A 20999-nucleotide genomic window follows, 5' to 3' on the forward strand; every position below is an offset into this window, starting at 1 on the left:
GAGTGTAAATTGTTCAATCTGGGTTGGTCAAACATGAATCCAAGTCCCTTAACCTGATAGCTAAAATCAATAAGATAATTTGTCCATTGAGTTTGGGGAAGAAAACTAGGTTTGCGAATTTAGTACGTGTAAAGTGAACATTGTTACCATCAGATTATGTAACACATGTGTGGCTATTTCCGAAGAGGACTGACTGTTCATGAGCTCCAAATTTTGTAATAAAGGGGAGTTAGACAATCCCAAGAGTCCTGGCAAAGTCGTGAGAATGTTAAGAGCACCCACCCCATGGGTGAGGAGGGATTAAGTGGTTGATTCATAATAATTCCTTTAAAACAATGTCTGGCACAGAAAAAGCCTGATAACTGTTGTTATTCTTATTATTAATATCTTTATTGTTTTCATTAATTTTTATAGCAATAAAGACAGGTGGATAAGACAATTCAGAATTATTATGTAATTTGTACTTACTAAAATTAGGTCTACTCAAACCAGGGCTCCCTAGACACCATCTGGAGCTAACCACACATCTGCGGGTCTTAAGAAAATATCCTAGTGCTGTGAAAGGAATTCACACCAAGGATGTACAAGCCTGCTCTGTCCACGTGGATCTGAACACAGGACTGCCCTGCAGTGGAGGGACTTAGCGAAGCACGTGGCTGGGTGGGATGCAGTTTCTCAGCCGTCCTGGCCACATGTGACCAGCAGCCACACATCAGACAGCAGGGGAACAGAACAGCTCCATCATCACGGAAAGTTCAGTTGGATGGCTCTGGTCTAACGTCTGATGGTCTATAAGGGGTTACCTGGTTCAGAAATGTGATAACATACTCAGAGCTGCCTGCCTCTGAAGAGAAAGCCCATCAGAGCCACGCTTCAATAAGAAAGCAACACATGGCCCAGCAATCCCACTCCCAGGTATACACAATGACCCCGTGACTCGCACATTCCCAACAGCGAGATTGCTCACATCCCCAAGCTGGAAACAGCCCAGATGTCCCCACAGAAGAGTGTGAACAAAATGTGCTTGTGCTCACAGTGGAAGGCCATTTAGCCACGGAGTGCAGCACCAGTGTGCGACCGTGTGGATGAACCTCGAAAACACGTTTGTCAGGGAAGCCACACAAAAAGGCCACACAGGGTATGATCCCATGTATAAGAAACGGCCAGAATAGACAGAGCCATAGAGGCGGGAAGCAGATCAGTGCTTGCCAGGGGCTGGGGAAGGAGGGGGGCTGGTGGGGCCAACCTCAGCCTCTCTGAAGCTTGGAACTTCGAAGCCTTTTCCTGGCTCACTGTAGCAGGTCCCATGCTCCTGTCCCCCACCCTGGGATTCTCTCTGTCATGCTCCCTATGTCCCTGTGGGGCCAGTAGTTTATTGAGAAAGGGGAGCCAAGGAGATGCAAAGTCCCACAGGAAGAAAGGAAAGACCCACACCCACTGCCAGGAAAGTGCTCCCAGCTTCCGGAATTCTCCACTCACTTTGGACAGGTCCCATAACTCACCAGCCCCTCTCCACGGTATGGGTCTGTCCCCAGTCCCCGCCCTACATCTGGTCCCTCCTCCTTGTGCTGTTCATTTCTGTCTTTTTACCAACATGTTTAAGAATCCCCCACGGGGGGCGCCTGGGAGGCTGGGTGGCTCAGTCAGTTAAGCGTCTGCCTTTGGCTCAGATCATGATCCCAGGATCGAGCCCCACATTATTGGGCTGCTCAGCAGGGAGTCTGCTGCTCCCTCTCCCCAATTCTGCCCCTCCCCCCACTCATGATCGTTTTCTCTGTCTCAAATGGATAAATAAAATCTTTAAGAAATGAAAAAATAAAAATTTTTAAAAATTAAAAAAAAGAATATCCCAAGTGAACAAGCATAAAGGACCCCCTCAATTTCTGTGTTTGCTTAGATCCTGAATTAGGGTGTTATGGGACACGCCTCAAGGAGGACTGGGTCACCCAGCTTGAGAGCTGTTAGGTCTGGGCTGAGCAGAGCTGTTCTGCTCTCTTGCATGGAGGTCCCAGGCCTGGTCATCAGAATTGACCTCGTGCTCCCAGGAGGGTCTGTTTCCACACACTGCCCACCAAGCCTCACCGAGGCTTTGCTTTCTCCCATGCCCGCCAAGCAAAAGCTTTAAAATTGCATCCTCCCCTGTGCCCACTCCCCTCCACGTGGGTGGCTGGGTCCCAGGCAGCTCTCTGGGGAGACCGGTCCTGGCACCTCTCTCCTTCCCCAGACCATGGAGCCCGTGACCACCCCTCCTGCCAATACTGCCTTCGGTCCTCCAGGACACCCTTCCTTACCCACTGCCCTGTCCACAGCTTGCCCCAGCCCCAGGACAGCCCTACTTGAGTCCTGTCTTGCCAGTTTTCTCCTGAGGGATGACGGAGCAGCCCAAAATGTCCCAGCCCCTTGAGGGTCGGGGGGGGGGGCGGTTAATCTGGTAGGTCAGTAGGCAGTGTGAAGTCGGCTGGGAAGGCGCTGCCTCCTTTGCATGGCTGGGTGTCTTGTGTCTTCTTATGCATAGTCTCTCTCCAAGGATGGTTCGGCTTCCTCACATGGTTCCCTGAAGACAAAGAGTCCCCAGGACCCCTGAGGCCCAGCCTGCACCCTGTGACTCATGCCGCACACTGGGGGTCACAAATCTTGAGGCCTGCTGGGTCCCCAGTATGGAGACACCTCCACCATTGGTGTTAGGAGCAGCAAGAGCCACACTGCCGTCCACCACGGGTTCTGTGGCTCAACCAGAAGCATCCTCCTTCCCTGCGTTCATTCAAGCCAGGGCATCGGTGGGGCCCAACCGTCATCCATGGCAGCTATCTTCCTGGAGATGCAGGCTCCCACCCTCCTACCTGGGAGCTCCCCCCTCTCCTGGCGGCCAGCCTGCACCCTGCATCAGAGGCACACCCCCATGGCGGCACCTCCTTGTCACCCCCGCAGCCAGGTATGCCTACCTGGAGACCATCAGCACATGGGGAATGTCAGGAGGCAGGGCCTCTCTGTGGAGACACCCTAGTCCTGGATCCCACCTGTAGTGCTCTCCCCGCAAAAATACATATGACCCCATTCTAACACCCAGAACTTGTGAGTGTGATCTTATTTGGAGAAAGGGTCTTTGCAGGTGTAATTAAAAAGTCTTGAGATGAGAAGGTCAAGCTGGATCAGGCACTAGACGGGAACATGCAAAGAACTGACGACACTCCACAGTGAAGAGGCACTCCTGGCTGTTGCACCGGCCAGGCCCCTCACTCGCTGCACCCTCATTCCCTCACCCTGGCTGCAGCCTCCTGGAGGGAGCACCTGTTCTATTGTCTTAGAATATTCCATCCTGCTGGAGAAGACAAGAAAAAAAAAAAAATTGGGCAGCTGGGGTAGGGGAGGGGAATGGATGAATTTCCTAAGATGGGAGTATAGATAAAAGTGAGGAGAGAGAGTGGGGCTTAAAAATACAAGACAACCAAGACACAAGGTAGTTAAATGTGAGGTATCTGGGCACTATTCGTGTTAAGTATAGAGGAGGCACTAAATATTCAGGATCAATAAGTATGCAGTGGGCACCAAGCAATCACCCTTGAGGCACTCAATTTCTGTTAGGTCTCAGTCAGCCACCTCTGGGACTCTCCACAGGTGAGCCTGTCACGGAGTGGCAGGGACACCACACCTGTGTGCATGGGCCCAGCAACCCGTGGCCCCACCATCAGCGGGAAGGTTGAGGCAGCGGGAAGCCCGGGACTTGGGACAGCTGTGCCTGGGATCGGGAGGGGCAGCTCTCCTCCCCACTGACACCACCTCTTCCACCTTGCTTCTGCTGGGAGTTTGCAATGGATTTAATAAACCACCCGGTTTGAGCGCTCTGATGGCCTGCGAGCCCTTCCGCGCGAACACATTAGCCACCAGTGTCCGACAGCACTCACCATGGAACTGCTGTTTCCTCCCCTCATTACACTGGAGAGTGTGTGGGACTCTCAGCCCCCCAACCCCCGCCCCCCAATGGCAGGAGAAACCCTGGGTGCCCCGATTCCCAAGGACACCTGTGTACGCGGAGTGGCGCGGCGCGGTGAGCGCCCCTACAGGTGTGCCGGACGCCGGGTGCACATCTGTGTGTGTGAGACACGGCCATCTTCACACGCCACGGGCGTGTCTGGCAGAAGTAGCCTTAGCTACCTGGTTCCTAAGCCCTTGAAGGCATTACTGCTCGGAAACTGTCCAGGGGCTGCATACATGCAGGGTCTGCTTGGGAAGAAGTCACCAAGAAAAGAAAACGAAGGACTCAGGAATGAGGGCCACCCTCCCGCAGGCTCCGAGATGCGACGGAGCGGAGCGGTTGCGGCCTCTTCTGAGGCGGTCGGGGAGAGCGCGCGCAGCTGTTTTTGCTGAAACGGAAAAAGGGACGTGGGCTTGATGACGTCTTCTGAAGCCGGGGTCGCCATCTCGGGGCCGCTCCCGGAGGATGCAGCGCATGCGCTGGGCGTCCCCAGGCGTGTCTGGGACGCGCCGGGCGGGGTGGCGCACTAGTCCGCCTAGGGCCTCCGGCCTGGCGGCGCGTCGCGGCAACCCTGGGTCTTGGCATCCTTGGTCCGGGAAGGCAGCGGGCGATAGGGAGGCTTGGCGAACCCCTGAGGATGGTGGAGCTCTGGGGAGCCGCGGTGGAGGTTGGCAGGGAGGCAGGAGCGAGGGGATGCAGCGGGGCGGGAATACAAGGGCGCAAAGGACGCAGGGATGCAGGGGGGCAGAGATACCGGGATGCAGGGGTGAAGGGGAGCACGGAGATGCTGGGGGTGCAGAAGCCCGGGGATTCCATGGCGCCCGCACGCGGGGGCGCAGGGGACGGTCGCGGGTGGCTGCTGGCGCGCTGGCACGCCGAGGGCGGCGGTGGGTTCGGAGGCGGCTCCTGCGGGCTGTCCTCGCGACTCCCTGGGTAAAGCACCGAAGCATTTGCGGCCCTTATTTACGCTCGGGCACGTTTCCCGGTTGGTCATTTCAAAAGCTCTCGACCTGACCGCATTGGAGGCGAATTCGCCCCGGTGGCCTTGGGTACTGACTGCCATCGTGGGCCCGGCGGGCGCCGCGCCTCGCCGCTGCTCCCCTGGGCCCCGAATCTCGGATGCTGACCGGCTTCTGCACCCTGGACGGCACTGATTTCTCGCAGGGGTGCGCATTCCTTAGATGTAGGCGCTACGTGCGTTCTTCCTGAAAGGCATCGTTCTGTCTGTCCGGGGACGGCTCACTGAGTCCGTTGCTCCGGTGCGCACAGGGCTGGAGCACCGTCAGCACCCCTTAGCTCCCGGCTTTCCCCTCGCCCCGTCCCAGCTGCGTCTCTCCCCTCCTCCCCTCTCCTAGGAGGGCATCGGATCTCTGTCCACGCTTTGTTTCCCTCTTTGCTGCTTATGGGGATACGCGCATGTCCACATCTGAACGTTTCAGATAGACATATGCTTAAGAACCAAATACCCATATATGTCAGCGCTTTCCTGTTTACCGAAATCAATAAAAATGCAACATAATCTTATTTACGTCCTTCCGTAGTCACGGTTGTAATCTTTGCGGAAACTGAACGTTCTAGTTAACCATGAACCTGGACTTGCCATTGGCGTGGGCTCTGGGGGTGGGGGTGGTCTTGGGGGACTGAGCCCTGAGCCTGTGGGGTCTGACGCTGTCTCCAGGTAGATAGGGTCACAACTGACGTAAATTTGTGGGACATGCAATGTCCTCTGAGGCCGGGAGAATTGCTTAGTGACGTTGACAAACACAGATTGGATTTAGGTGGGTTTTTTTGGTTTGTTTGTTTACTCAAAACACGAATTCAGCTATTTTGCTTTTGGTTTTTGCACTCAGGTTGTGGATGCAACCACACTCCAAGGAGATTTGCTCCTGATGAAAATTAGTATTGCCCATTCAGTGAAAAGCTAGCTGGGTGCAGACCTCACGTTGGCCGTGGGGCGGGGTGGAGCAGGGGGAGGGTAGTCAGTGCTGCTTCTATTAGGTCTCTCTTGGTCACTGTTGTCTCCTCATGGTGACATCTGTGTCCCTCCTGCGGAGACAGTTCTTTCGACAGATCTTTGCGATGATAAGAACGTTCCTTTCTTCCACATGACTCTCAAGAGGCCTTTCCCTTTGGCAGAGCCAGCTGGGATATGTGTATATTTTCTCCACAAGAGTCACTCCATTTAGCAATACAAATTTAAGAAAGGTCACCAAGGTGTTGTTTACTTGGTTTCTGCTCCTGACAGGAAGTGGGTTTGCCCTGCACTAAATCTCCCTGTGCTGCTTTGAATTCAGCAAATGTTCCCCCATCCCAAGCCCCACGCCTCACCCCAGGGGAGAGCTGCCCTGCTCCGCTAACCTTGGGTGTGGCTTCATGTGGCTGGTTCCAAAAACCACCACTGAACAAACTATTCTTCTCGTCCCAGAACTTGTGACTATTACCCCGTGTGGGAAACAGGAGGAAATCAAGGATCTTCGAGGAGGAGCTTCTCCTGGATTATCCTGGGCCTAAATGCAATCACATATCTTTTGATAGAAGAAAGGCGAGGGAGTGTGGACACACAGTGGGGGAAAGGTGAACATGGATCCAGAGATTGGAGTAACGTAGCTACAAGCTGAGGGACACCTGGAGCCCCCAGGAGCTGGAAGAGGCAGGAAGGATTTGCCCCCAGATCCTCTGGGGGGAGCATGGCCTTGTGACACCTTGATCTGGACTTCTGGCCTCCAGCCGAGGCATTGGGTGAGGGGCATGGGGTTGGTTAACCCCCTGTTGTAAGCCCCCAGTTTGTGGTAGCTTGTTAGGGCAGCTCCAGGAAACTAACACACCATGGGCCCCACTGGCTGATGGCAGGAAGGACTGTGCCCCATTTCTGGACAAGGGCTGCAGGTGGCAGCAAGCTACCATGACCCTTTCGCTCCTGTCCTGCATGGGAGACCTGCATGTCCCAGAGAGAAGCTGCTCCTGGAGCCCAGAGAGAGAAGATGGGAGTCAGAATGGCAACTTGGAGCCAGCAACCCCGGTGCCCAGCAGCTGGCTGCCAAAGGTCACCAAGGTTTGGGGGCTCTTTCTAGGCAGCATTATCACAGAAGAAACGATGAACGGCCAAAGTGGTCCCTACATCCTGTGGCAGGAATTCTGCATGTCTCCTTACGTAGTGAGACCTCCGTCCATTTTTTTTTTTTTTAAGATTTTATTTATTTATTCGACAGAGATAGAGACAGCCAGCGAGAGAGTGAACACAAGCAGGGGGAGTGGGAGAGGAAGAAGTAGGCTCATAGCGGAGGAGCCTGATGTGGGGCTCAATCCCATAACGCCGGGATCACGCCCTGAGCCAAAGGCAGACGCTTAACCGCTGTGCCACCCAGGTGCCCCTCCGTCCATTTTAACATAGAGCCTGAGTAGGTGTTATTAGTTGCCGGGGACAAAGTATTACCAAAATAGTAATCATCACAATAATAATAATAAGCTCAGAAAAGACCTTGGCCTATTTACAACTAGGGGTGAAAGACAAAAGAGAGTCGTGATTCCAGGTTTTCTCAGCGGGGATTCTCCAGAGAAGCAGAAGCAATAGGATATACAGAGAGAGATGTATTTTAAGGCATTGGCTCCCATGACTGTGGGGCTGGCAAGTCTGACATCCACGGGCAGGCAGGAGACCCAGGAGAGAGAGATCACAGTGCAGGACATTCAGAAAGTCACAGCCTTTATCTTATTTTTTAGTATGTGCAAGGCTGTATGCCTTTAATATGGGAACCAGGGAGGTTTTTTGTTTGTTTGTTTTTTGTGGGGTGTTTTTTGTTTTTGTTTTTAGAGGCAGAGGTACAGAAATAGAGCCCATGCTTTGAGGTTTTACCAAATCACTTTCACCTTGGTAAATGTTTAAATATAGCTTTCCTGGGAGCCCAGGAGCAGGGCCCACACACATTAGAAGTTGAAAATTTTCCTTTATTAATGCTTATAAGCTCTGTGTAGTATACTGTTGAGAAGGTTTGTTACTGATAAACACTTGGAAGACAGCATCTGCCGTTTGTTGAGGAGTGTGATTAATTATATTCCTGAATTATTAAATAAAAATCTTTCAGTCAACTGGGTGACCTAGAAATTCATGCATGAAATGATAGAATATTTTGGATTTTAGGTTTCAAATTAATCTGAGCAAGAGAAAGGTAGAAATAGAAGTCAAAATTGGTCTTTGGCTGATAATTGCTGAAATCTAGTCCATTTTACTATTTTGTCTACCTGTATATATGTTTGAAATTTCCCAGGTTTTAAAGGAAAAAACCCAGTTATTTAACACATTACAGTTGACCCTTGAACAATACGGGTTTGAACTGTGCAGGTCCATTTATACAGTTTTTGTTTTTAAAATATAGTACAACTCTGCAAATGTATTTTCTCTTCCTTACGATTTTCTTAATAACATTTTCTTTTCTGTAGTTCACTTTACTGTAAGATTCCTGTATATAACGCATATAACACACAAAATACGCGTTAATCAACTGTTGATGTTATCCGTAAGGCTTCCTGTCAATAGCGGGCTATTATTAGTAGTTAAGTCTTGGGGGAATCAAAAGTTATACATGGATTTTCAAGGGCTCAGGGGAGCCCTGTGTTGTTCCAGGGTCAACTGTGTCTTTGTTCTTGAGTCTGAACCACAAAGACTTTGGGGTCGCCTTATTTAGCATGACCCTGATCCTATGGTCCTCACCAAAGCCATGGCCACATTTGTGTGTAACATACACACTAGGAGGGTGACACTGACATTCCTCTCATCTCTTTCCACTGAGAGCTGGCATATTCTGCTGTGAATGCATTTCGTATCCGTGCAACCGTAACGTCTGCTCACTCCAACTTCCCATGCATCCCCCATGCATCCCCCATGATTGTATAATCATTCATTCAGGCAGGCAAATATTCCCACCCAGGAAAAACTCAGAGATAACACACGTTCTGTGTTAGGGTTCTCCGACACACCCCTTTTTCATCAGGTAATTTTTCTAAAACAAAACAAACACACCTTCCCGCTTTGTTACATGCTGCTTGGCTGAGCCATCTGTGGATGTCCACGCGAGGATGTGAACCCGCCTTGCACTTACGGGTCCACCCATGGAGGAAGGAGCTTCGTTTTTTACATAACCTCACTGGTTTGAATAATGGACGACTACACAGATCCTAAGGGAACATCTGACCAGACATGTCTTTAGTAGGCAGACTGCAACCCCTTCCCCTGCCCCTGCAGGACTTGCAGCTGTCATTAATGCTACAGATCTGAAGAGAAGATCATCCTAGATTTCCCAATCTCATCACAAGCGGCTTGACAGCAGACAGCTTTATTCAGCTGAAGTAACCCAGAACGCAGCACAGAACTCAGACACATTGGAAGCAGGAGGGGGGATGGGACCCACCCCTGCTGGAGGGAACCACGGGGCTAGCAAGAGAAGGAATGTGGGCAGGGGCAGGGAGAAGAGCCCACAGCCAGCAGTCGCGAGGAACGGCCAGCAGCCTAGCCTCAGTGAGCCTGGATTTGGAGGGGGAGTGGTTATCCAGAGCCCTCGGACAGGAAAACAACCATGAAGACACCTTGATTTTGCAGCAGGGGCCTAGCTGAGCCTGGACTTCCGACCCGCAGAACCGCAGAATAAATGGGCTTTGCTTTAAGCTGCTGTCTTGGAGGTAATTTGTTATGGAGGCAATAGAAAACCAGTATGAAGTCTGTTTTAAAAGCAGCGGGAGGGTTTGGGTTTAATAGAGTGGGTCTCGTAATTTCCTGTAGAAAGAAGCAGCCCACTCGCGACTGGTGAACCTGGAGATCTGGGCGTTTCCATCCTTCTGACTATCAGCCACATCCTACCGTTAAGCCTTGCCGGCTGCAGAAACGCACTTGCAGAGACGACAGCGCAGCTCCGGGACAGTGCGGACGGCACCCGCAGTCCTATTTATATGCCCTGCATGCAAATAAGGGCTTGGGAATAGGCAGCATGTGATTGGATCAAAGAGCATATTTAAATATAGGAGGCAGCTAGGCTTTCTGACTGGATAAAATTGCTGGGGAAGTCAGCCAATCAGAATACAGATGCTTCCAGAAGCCCTTCAAACGGCGCTGCAGCTGGTTTACTGCCTGGGCCAGAGCGAAGCCGGGTTTCCCAGGAGCGTAGGAGCTTTTCAACCAGGGGATATGAAATCTGTAACTAGGTCTCTCGGTGTTCATAGTAAATTCAAGGCTTATTGTGATGAAGCCCCAGCATGATATATAACGGTGAAACGTATCACCTTCTGAGTACTGTCTTTATTCTGGAATATCAGAGATTGTAGACAAAGAGGGTTTGGGGTGGTTTTGTGGGTTGCTTGTTTATTTGTTAGTTTTCTTAGGGAAACTATATACACGTCAGCGTACCTGCGGGTGTTTAATACCTGGAAGTCCTAGAGGAGTGTTTCCAGAGTGTGGTCCTGAGCCAGCATCAAGTTACCTGGGGGCTCGTTAGGAGTGCAAACTCTGGTCACCCCAGACCCACTGAGTCACAAAGGGGATGAGGCCCAGCCACCGGCTCTGCGAAGCTCATGAGTGTCCACATGCATGTTAGCGTTTGAGAACCACTGCCCTGAAGAAACAAATACAATTGAAAGAGCTCACTCGGAAACTAAATTATCTTTCCTATCTCCAAATGAGTCAGTAAAAAATCGGATGGGGAAAATGACACTTGTTGTCATAAATAAAATAAGCAAGGATAATCTTGGGGGAAAGTAGGATTATTTTCATGAAAACATAAAGCTCATTGAGAGATTGGTAGAAAAGGTTTAAAGGGTGTCTGGGTGGCTCAGATGGTTAAGCATCTACCTTTGGCTCAGGTCATCATGTCAGGGTCCTGGGATGGACTCCCACTCATTGTGGAATCTGCCTCCCCCTCTTGGCTCACACGTGCGCTCTCTCTCAAATAAATAAATAAAATATTTAAAAAAAAAAAGAATGTAATGCCCCACAGTTCTGGAAACGAAGTTCAAAATCAAAGTGTTGACAGGGTTGGTTCCTTTAGGGCTGTGAGGGCCATATGTGCTCCCGATCACCACCTGAGCCGAAATCAAGAGTCAGATCCTCAACCGACTGAGCCACCCAGGCGCCCCCTCCCTCAATTTTCCCTTCAGATGAGGATACCAGTCGTATTAAACTAGGGCTCACTCTAATGACCTCACTTTACCTTAATGACCTGCCTAAAGATTCTGTCTGCAAACACAGTGACCTTCAGAGGTATCAGACTTTAGTTCTCCAGCATATGAACCTGGGGACGGATACAATTCAGCCCATCGCAGGGGAGGAGCAGTATCTATAAGCAAAATAAACTTGTTTTCTGAGTCAATATGCTGTGTTGCTGTGTTTCCTGCTGGCAACTGGATGAAAGCTGGAGGAGTCTCTGGAGAGACCCACTGGTTCTGACACTTGGTCCAATGCTCCAAAAACTCCCTTGGAGCTGGTGTACTTGGTGACAGCCTTGGTGGCCCCAGACAGTGTGCCTGGCCAGCTCGTCTGCCCCTCGAGAGATGAAATGGCTGAACAGCTGTTGTAATTAATGCGCCAGGTGGGAACCTGCGTTACAGTCATCCATAAAAGCATTCATCTCTCTGGAAATACTCAGAGATTCGACTGCCTGTAACCTATACAATCCAACCCAGTTCCCTGACTTCACCAATGGGCCCTGGCCCCTCCGTCCAGCTCACCCCCCACCCCTACTGAAGAAGCTGCATTCATTTCATCCAGCCTGCTCTCAAATGCCGCAGCCCTGTGTTTAGGAAGCTTTTGTTTCGTTTAGTGTCACTTTTATGTGAAAAGGTGTGTATCAGTTCGGGTGCTCCCTACAAATAGAATTAATAACATATACAGATATGTCCTCTTTATTAATCCTTCCATGAGTAAGAGACATGTATTACACATATATAATTATATATATGATTCACTCTGAGTCTGAAAGCCTGAGAACGAGGAGCAGCAAGAAGATGGACACCCTAGCTCATCGGCCGGACTGAAGGAGCAAACTCCTCCTTCCTCCAGCTTTGGTTCTCTCCAGGCCCTCGGCCTGGGTGGAACCAGCCCACCCACACTGGGGTGAGCCATCTGCTCTCCTGAGTCCACCCATTCACAAGGGAATCTCATCCAGAAACACCTCACAGACACACCCAGAACTGTGTGCAATCTGGGTGCCTTACAGAGCAGTCAACACACAAAATTAACCTACACCAGGTGCGTTCTGCATTTCCTTATTTATCTAGGTGTCCGTGTGTTCCCTGAGTTTCCCTATGATGAGCAGAATTAGGAGCTGTGCGCTGCGACCTAGCCCATCCCACCCACCTCAGGCCCTGTGCAAACGCCAGCAAATCAGCTATGAAGCACCTGTAAAGGTCACAGCTCAGTGACACGGGTCCGAGAAGAGATGGAGACTTAATCAGAGTGGCATGCTCCCCCTGCCCACACCCTACCAACACCCCAACAGCATCCTGCCAATGTGCCACAGCGGGGAGAGCCAAAGAGCCACTCTGCCTGGGACAGAGCTCTTCGGGAAGCCCAAAGGGCACACAACAAGGACCCCAGGGGTCTTAGAAGTTTCTGGGGCCTGCAGCTACCATGTACACTAAGCACAGCCCAACCCGACATCCAGACCACCACACATCTTCCCACTCAAGCCTAACTCGCTCTGGTTCTTATCACCCAGCGTGAGCATCATGTCTGGCTTTCAACCAGAAATTACCGGACATGCCCAAAGGCAAGGAAAAGTCAGTCTGAAAAGATAAATGGCCATCAGGACTGGATGCAGATCAACACAGGTGTTGGAATTATCAGACTGGGAATTTAAAACAACTGATAATATGCTAAGAACTCCAGTGGATAAAGTAGACAGACAGGCCATGTACGCCGTGGGATAGAAATGCCAAGAGAGCTGTGAAAGGAAGTGCTAGAGGTCAGGATCACCAAGGCAGACTTCATGTCTGCTTCTGAAGGGCTCAGCCACCTGGCTATGCCCCACAGGAGAATCGGTGAGCTTGAAGAAAGGCCAGTAGAAACCTACCAAACTGAAACGCAGAAAGAAAATGGAATAATATTTTATTTTAAAAAACCAGAATATCCAAGGACTGTGTGACAATCACCAAGGGAGTAATATACGCCATTGTGGGGCGTCTGGGTGGCTCAGTCGGTGAAGCATCTGCCTTCAGCTCAGGTCGTTATCCCAGGGTCTTGGGATCGAGTCCCGTGTCGGGCTCCACACTCAATGTGTTGTCTGCCTGAGATTCTCTCTCTCCCTCTCCCTCTGCTACTACCCTGCTCGCACTCTCTCTAAATAAATGAATAAACAAATAAAATATGTTTAAGAATAAAAAATTACATAAATACAAAGCAAAGTGGACTTAGATTGGGTATAAATGTATATTTCAAACTCTAGGCCAATACCGTAAAAAGAAGTTTAAATAGACATGTAACCGATGTGTGAGGAGAGGACGGCAGGTGGGATCCTCGAAGTACAGAGATCTCTAAAGGTCCTTCATGTCCACAGGCACTTTGAAATGACAGCAGTCGCAAGTCCTTCCCTAGTAGAACTTTGCATTTACTGCAGTAATAAAGATGCACATTTATATACATACAACTCTCTATATCATACATGTAATTATATGACTACTTTTGCATATATTTTGACAATTTCCTTCAGTATCACTGATTTCCTTTGCAGTTAAAAAATGTCATGCATTTAGAAACATTCTGAGACATTTCATTGTATGCATTTTTAAATGTTTTAAAATATTCTGAGCTTCACCAAACTGCCAGAGGGATTCATGAGGCCAAAAAAAAAAGAATTAAATTCTTGCCACCTGTCACCTAAACAGAAAATAAAACTTCCTAAAAAGGAGAAAGTTACAAAGCATTATAAGGAAATGTATTGAAGCACGTGACAGAGTTTTTTCCTGTTGTGGAGGCTGCGGGGAATCACCGTGGTGGAGACAACCCTAACTAAGCAGAGCCGCTCATGAAATGGGTCTAAACAGGGAGCAGACCTGGTACTGAACTCCGTGATGGCTGGAGCGCCAGGCCCGGTCTGCAGTTTTGGAGGCACTTTGGTGCCCCCCGGGTCCCTCAAATGGCGGTTGACGGTGGGTGACTGGGGCGCACCGTTGCCGTCTCCTCCTGGGGTTCTGGGCAACTTGAACTCAATGCTCACTGTGCTTGGGGTCCAGAGAATGGGAAGGCAGGACCTGTAGATGGTCAGCAGGAATTTCCCATAAAGGGGGCCAGAGTAACCTGGCATCAGTTGGGGTATTGGAAGGGTTCTCCTAACAGCTGGAAGCCTGAGTATCTGCTGTAGTTCTCAGCTCTGGGGGAGTCGTCATGCACTGTGTATCCAGGACCACCTGCCCCTGGAAGAACCCCACTTCACCCGTAGAGTGAGCTCCTGAAAGTCCTGATGGCTCCCATACGACCCCACAGAAATGATGCATGACGTTAACCACCTGTGACCTCAAATCCCAAAGGACCTACAACAAAGTGCCACACACAACCCTGTATTTCCCAAGTTGCACATGCAAGCACGGTGAGTGGTGAGAGCAAGGAAAGGATGTTCTAGATTAGGGAGGGCTTCCCTCAGACGCAGGATGGACGCTGAACAGTTGGAGCAGAGTCCCCGAATGCGACGGTCAAGGAAGAATTCTTGAGATGTCTTTGGCGCACAAGGGTGTTTATATTAAAGCACAGGGACAGGACCCGTGGGCAGAAAGAGCAGCCTGTGTTCATCAGGGGTGACTGATGACATACTTCTCAGCGTGTGGAGGGAGGGTAGAGATAATGTAAGTTTCTAAGGAAGTTCTGTAGGCTGAAAGTGAGGTCCATAGGACCCCAGAGGTCTGGCTATTCTCAAGAGAAGGTTGTTTTTTGTCTGAAAGAAAACATCAGTATTAAGGCAGCCACAAGTTCCTTGAGATGTCATGCTCTGCGCACCTCCGGGATTTATCAGTGGGCTGCAAGCTGTAAGGGGATTTCCTTTAGCTGTGTTCTCTTGCCTTTGTTCTCATCGCAGTGATTGGCACCAATGTATGCACAGAGCACACACAACCTGATCTATAAAATGCACGTGTCCTAGACAAGCCAAACCTTTGTTTGGCTTCTGTTCACATCTGAAGCTGTCATCAGAGAGATGACCTCTCTAATCTTGGGGAGTTTTCTTAGGGGATGATTTTCCCCTGGGTCTTGGCGCCTCTGAGGGAGTAGGAATCACAGGGAACTCAGTTCCTGAGATCATGAAAACTGTCAACTGAACCAACTAAAAAGAGGTTTTTTTCTCAGCTTTTCAAGGGTGTGGGCCCTGCTTCTGGGCTCCCAGGGAAGCTATACATTGGCTAAGGTCAAAATGACTCAAAGCATGGGCTCTCTTTCCATATGTCTGCTTTGTTAAAAAAACATATAACCAAAAAGGAGCATTTCAAATACAAAGAAAAACAAAAAACCTCCCCAGCTCCCATAAGACTAAAGGCATACAGCCTTGCACAATAGTAAAAACAAAAGATAAAGTCTGTGACTTTCTGGAATGTCCTTCACGATGATAACAGAACGAAAGCTCCTGTGGTCAGAAAAGTGAACCCTCAGCCGTGCAGCCCGAGTTGAGCCCCAAAGGGCTGCTTCCTGGGTGCTCCTGTGGAAGTCACAGCCGGTGCCAGAAATCCGTCATCCAACCACCATCGTCCCCTTTAGCGCTTGCAACCCCCAGAGATTTGGAGGCTGCTTGCGCTGAATGAGTGACAGCCCTGGGAAGATTAATGGGGGAGTCCCGGTCAGACTGCGTCAGATCGAGCCATATATGCCAGGTGACCTTGGGTTGGTCCCTTGGTTCTTCTCCCTGGTGCCCAGCCAACCTGACCCAACTCGGGGATGGCAGCAGAGATTCTGTGTGACAATCATGACCAAGTAAAAAAAAGTCCAGATTTAGTAAGGAGAGACTTTCATCTGAAAGGACTATTACGAGGCATGGGAGAGTACCATTGCAACAGGGAAGGAAAATTCTTTCTTCAACTCATCTTAGGTCCCAGTAGGGGCTCTAAAAAAAACACAAAAAAACAGATTAACAAGAGAGAAGCACTTAAGTTATTTTTTTAAGATTTTATTTATTTTAGAGAGGGAGCAAGTGTGGGGGTGGGGGAAGGGCGGAGGGAGAGGGAGAATCTCAAGTGGACCCGCTCTGAGGGCAGAGTCACACGAGCGGCTCAATCCCCTGACCCTGGGACCATGACCTGAGCCGGAGTGAAGAGTCTATGCCTAACCAACCAAGCCACCCAGGTGCCCCCAGCCCTTAAGTTTTATTGGGACAGAAGAACCTTCATGAGGAAATGAAGACCCACAGAAGGGGCAAAACCTAAATGCTTTCACACTAGGTTGAACAAAGAGAGGCGACGGTGGGAAAGCGGCTGAGATACTCTGCGGACCAAAGGAAGATAAGAGTTCTGTCAACAAGGGCTGTGTGTGCAGAGTCCCCTTTGGTCTTCACGTCCCCTCCATGATGAGAAAAACGTTTTTTCTCCAGGTGTAGACCCGTCGCCTTTCACATGCGGATCTTAGCTCTGTTTTCAGGAGGAAAAAGAGGCGTTTGAGCTCTCCCCTTGAATCTGCCGGTTTCCAAGCACCTTTAGCTCAAAATAACCCTTGCGTGGACCTTGCATGTTTTGGGATGACACATGTGGCCCAGCCTTGAGCCATAACCATGGGGTCTGCAAAGGCCTCAAGGGTCAGGCAATGAGGGACCCTCTCTCATGGGGAGGAGGGAATGGGCTAGAGCAGCAGGTGCTGCGGGGGAACGACGGACCTGGGGGCCAGTCCCCAGGAGGGGCCAGAGGTCAGGCCCAGGGAAGCACAGCTGCTGGACCCAATCTGGGCACGGCAGCGTCTTGGTGGGGTCCCGCTATGGGGACGGGCAGCTCGCTAATCATCCACGAGGGAAGGATGGTGGCGCCGAGGGTCTGTGCCCGGCCTTGTCTTGGGCCTCTCACCGCCGGCTGGGAAAATTCAACATTGTCACCACGGAAAGGCCCAGCGCAGAATGCGGCCTTCTAGAAGGTTCTTCCTGCAGCCAAGAGGAGTGCTGAGGGGGAAAGAGGGGAGCTGTGTGGGGAGTGGCGATGCCCTCGGCCAGGTGACCACACCCTGACCCGCAGGACCCTGACCCGACGGCCCGACAGCCCACGGCCAGGTGACCCAACCCTGACCCGCGCCCACACGGAAACAAGCACGTGTGAGAGGGATCAGATCTCTACCCGACTGGCGGTCGCACGCTCGCGGTGCGCAGATAAGGGGCAGGCGGCCGAGTGGAGCGTGCGGCGGACCAATCAGAGTGCAGCCTGCCATCACGCCACCCGGCGGCCGGCCAATGGGAAAGCTGCAGCCTCTATAAAAGCGGGAACTGCCAGCGGCTCTAACCCGAGGCGACTGGCAGCGAAGGCGACGTCAGTTTCTTCTGTAACACCAAAGCCATGGCACGTACCAAGCAGACCGCGCGGAAGTCTACGGGAGGCAAAGCGCCGCGCAAGCAGCTGGCCACTAAAGTGGCCCGCAAGAGCGCACCGGCCACCGGCGGCGTCAAGAAGCCGCACCGCTACCGGCCCGGCACCGTGGCCCTGCGCGAGATCCGGCGCTACCAGAAGTCCACCGAGCTGCTGATCCGCAAGCTGCCGTTCCAGAGGCTGGTGCGTGAGATCGCGCAGGACTTCAAGACCGACCTGCGCTTCCAGAGCTCGGCCGTGATGGCGCTGCAAGAAGCGTGCGAGGCGTACCTGGTGGGGCTCTTCGAGGACACCAACCTGTGTGCCATCCACGCCAAGCGCGTCACCATCATGCCGAAGGACATCCAGCTGGCGCGCCGCATCCGCGGGGAGCGTGCTTAAGCCCCGCGCACATGCGAAGTCTGCCCCATCGGAGCCATAGTGCTCACCCCAAAGGCTCTTTTCAGAGCCACCACTAGGCTACAAAGGGTGCTGTGCCAACCCGGGGTTCTTCCCGACTACGTGTTTTCTCTCTCTGGTTAGTGGGTTTTGGTAATGGGGAAACCCTACGACGGGGAAGGTGAGCCTGCCCTGAGCCCAAGCCGGGAGTGGGGCTGACACCTGAGCATGGCTGGGAGGTTAAGGGTGGAGGGCTTTTTTCTTGGTGCTGTTTGCAAGCACGGTCTCCAAAGCTTTAAGCAGGTACCACCCGATGGTTGGCTAGTACTGGTGAGTTGAGTCCATGGGTCGGTACTTAACAATGTGCTCCCGGCAGAGTGAAGGCCTGGATGGAGAAGCGCCCAGAGTGAACTGTGTTTCAGGGACAGCCCAGTGCTATCCGTGGGAAGGAGCTGGGTTTTTGAAGTTTCTTGGGATGCAGTTTTCCAGTAGACTTGATTCATAAAGCTTCACCAATTAAAGTAGTACAACTGTTTTGAAAGTTGGAAAGGATCGTAAGTTTCAATGTGTGTAAGTTCGTGACAAATCCTTGAGGGGCCATCCAGATGCCTGGAGTGTTCAGGGACAGCCCATGTTCTGGCTTGAAAATCAATGATAACCTTCAATGCAAGGTTCCTTTTCAGTAAATCCATGTCTGGCCATTGTTCCTTTTCTGTGCCTCATGAAGTCCTTACCTTAGGGAAGTTTTGCCCAGTGCAGAGGGCTAAATCTCCACGACCTTCCCCACATTCTACATATGGCCTTGGGGATGAGGAAGTTGGCCAACTGGCTACATTTGGGGGGAACCATGCAGATGATGTATGCTTGGCAGAATAGGCTGGACTGCCTTGAAGAAACTTTCCTTAGCAGACCATGCTGTGGAGGGGCAGGTCCATGTCACCCTGTTCTTTGTGTCCATTAGAGCCTCTGGCATTGCATGTTCTGCCAGAGGACCCGAGACAGGAGCAAAGAGAAGCGAAGAACTGAGGACAAAGGAAGAAAGTAAAGTCCCTCATGCTCATGTACATGGATAGTCATGGAAGCTTTTTCTGACGGTGTTTGAGCACACCACTGTGTCCCTCCTGGGGCCTGATGCAAATCCTCTGTTCACAACGGCCCTCCAGAAATCTGAGCAGAACCCCTGCCAGCGGGGATGCATCAACCAGGCATCCCTGGGGGAGCCACAACCTCGCTCTCTGGAGAAGGTGCCAGCACCCTCCAAACATGGCGGTGCACAAGCGAGAAGACCACAGGAAAAGCAGAGAAAGGAGACAGCACCACGGCAGGAAGTGCCAGGAGTTCCCTTGCAAGTGGTGTAGCTGGGATCCCTCAGCGAACACGTAAATACGGAGCAAGGGAGTGTGGCCATCTGAAGCACAGCACAAGAGCAGGAATGTTCTTTTTTTGATTCATAGCTTTCAGGTGTCTGTAATGAGAACCAACCTAGTAGCCTTGGAAGATTTGATTAGCTTTATAAAAGTATAAAACTATTACAGTTAAGACATGTGCATCTGTCTCTGAGTCTGCCCGTCCCAAGCCGTGGGCATATTAAACATTTCGTTCTACACCTGTTCACACTGTGTCCAAGTCTTCAGGCCATGTGTGCACTGTGGGGACAGTCTGAGTGTGGAATGTTTAGGAGTGGAGTGAACCCTCCATCAGACAATCAAGGACGGAAGTTCTAAACATAAATGAAGGCGATAGGCCGGCACCTGATTGCTGGCTGGGGGTCAGAGTGGGGCTGCTCAGACAGACATCTGTGACAGGGGAACACACACATGTGGTCGAATTAACAAGACAAGCTAGGCTATGAAAAGTCCAGGTAACGGTTAATGGTAGGGAGAGGGCAGGAAGGGGCGTGTGGTGGTTCAGATGATCTCGTGGGCCAGGGATGCTAATTTTCTTATTCTTATACCTTCTACATACTATATCCTGGTGTGTGCAGTTACTATTTAACAAAATGAATCATAGGTCTGTCTTTCTAATTACACTCATGGGCCGTGAACCCCAGTTTGTGGGGAGCAGGGTTGCAGGAGGGATCCTCCATGCCTGAAACATTGCCAGCATACCAAAAAGCATATCATGCCACACTGAAAGAAAAGAATGGGCCACAGGGACTCTAGCAATCTCCGGAGGAAGCAAAAGTCCTGGCTCAGAGCCCCCGGACAGGCCGTCATAGAGGAGAGGGCACAGCAGGTGCATTCGAGAAGATTCCCGGGCGGGGGGGGGCTGGTGCTCCCTGTGGGGATGCAGGACATAAATAGCTGGGGCTGCACGGTGATGGGCACAGCAGGGAGCAGGCTCAGCTTCCTGATTGGAGAGTCAGGAGGAATCAGGGGACCCTCCTCTTGGCCTCATCCCTGACCCTTCTTAAGGGACAATGTTGGGGAATGACATCAAAAAGACATGACCACCTATTGACCCGAGAGCTGGCCTCGGGCGATCAGAGACCTCTCACCTCTACCCTGTGTCCTAAGAATGTGGGTTCCACTTGCCTTTCCCACCCCCAGGAGCTGCTCCAAGGACAGAGCCTTTAGACACTCATGAGCTGTTGAAAACACCTGTGTGGTATATGTGACTGAGCCCAGCTGAGGCCTCTTGATAAGCTTGTAAGATTTGGCAGGCAGGTGCGGGGAGCTATTGGTCTTGTTGCCGCCCAGGACAGACCTTGTGTGTAAGTTCCCTTCGCTTATTACCGCTGCCATCTGCCAGCCCGTCTCTGGGGTCTCTCCCTGCCCTCTGAGGACAGCGGCCAGCTTCAGGTTGCACCTGGGGAGTTCCTGGGAGGGTTTCAAACCAACAGACAACTGCTGATATCTGTCAGCCCCACTGCCCATCATCTCCAACCATCCCACTCTGCCTGTCCTGTGGTCTTTGCGGGAGATGCCCCCTTCTCCTGAGTCTGTGGCTTAGGTGTATATACCTGCCCTGAGTGCCAAGAACCCCTGGACAGAAGGATGTCAGCACCTGGCCCAGAGGATTGTCCGAAAATCACATCAGACAGTCCAACTAAGGGGACAGAGGCTTAGTGTGTCCACTATCTGTGATGGGCCAAATTGTGTGTACCCCCAAACCCTGCAAAATTCCTGTG

The 20999-nt window shown here is 51.3% G+C and overlaps 2 protein-coding genes across 2 annotated transcripts in view; both read left to right on the forward strand.

Annotated features, from left to right (window-relative positions):
* The window catches only part of LOC103678854 (histone H2A type 1-H), a 1538-nt gene extending 1099 nt beyond the window's left edge, over positions 1 to 439 (forward strand). Inside the window, 1 exon segment of the mRNA XM_008708270.2 lies at positions 1 to 439. This exon segment is cut by the window's left edge and continues 680 nt beyond it. The gene's annotated coding sequence lies outside the window, so the exon portion shown is untranslated.
* A 17022-nt stretch (positions 440 to 17461) lies between these two features.
* LOC103678855 (histone H3.1) lies at positions 17462 to 17872 on the forward strand. The gene has a single exon (XM_008708271.2). The coding sequence runs from the start codon at positions 17462 to 17464 to the stop codon at positions 17870 to 17872; it is 411 nt and encodes a 136-aa protein (XP_008706493.2).
* The last annotated feature ends 3127 nt before the right edge of the window (positions 17873 to 20999 follow it).

Source organism: Ursus maritimus, unplaced genomic scaffold (genome assembly GCF_017311325.1).
Source record: "Ursus maritimus isolate PB19 unplaced genomic scaffold, ASM1731132v1 scaffold_5, whole genome shotgun sequence".
NCBI lineage: Eukaryota > Metazoa > Chordata > Mammalia > Carnivora > Ursidae > Ursus > Ursus maritimus.

Bases quoted from the DNA above. Each gene is read 5' to 3' on its own strand.
- LOC103678855 (XM_008708271.2), top strand. From the start codon at position 17,462: ATGGCACGTACCAAGCAGACCGCGCGGAAGTCTACGGGAGGCAAAGCG.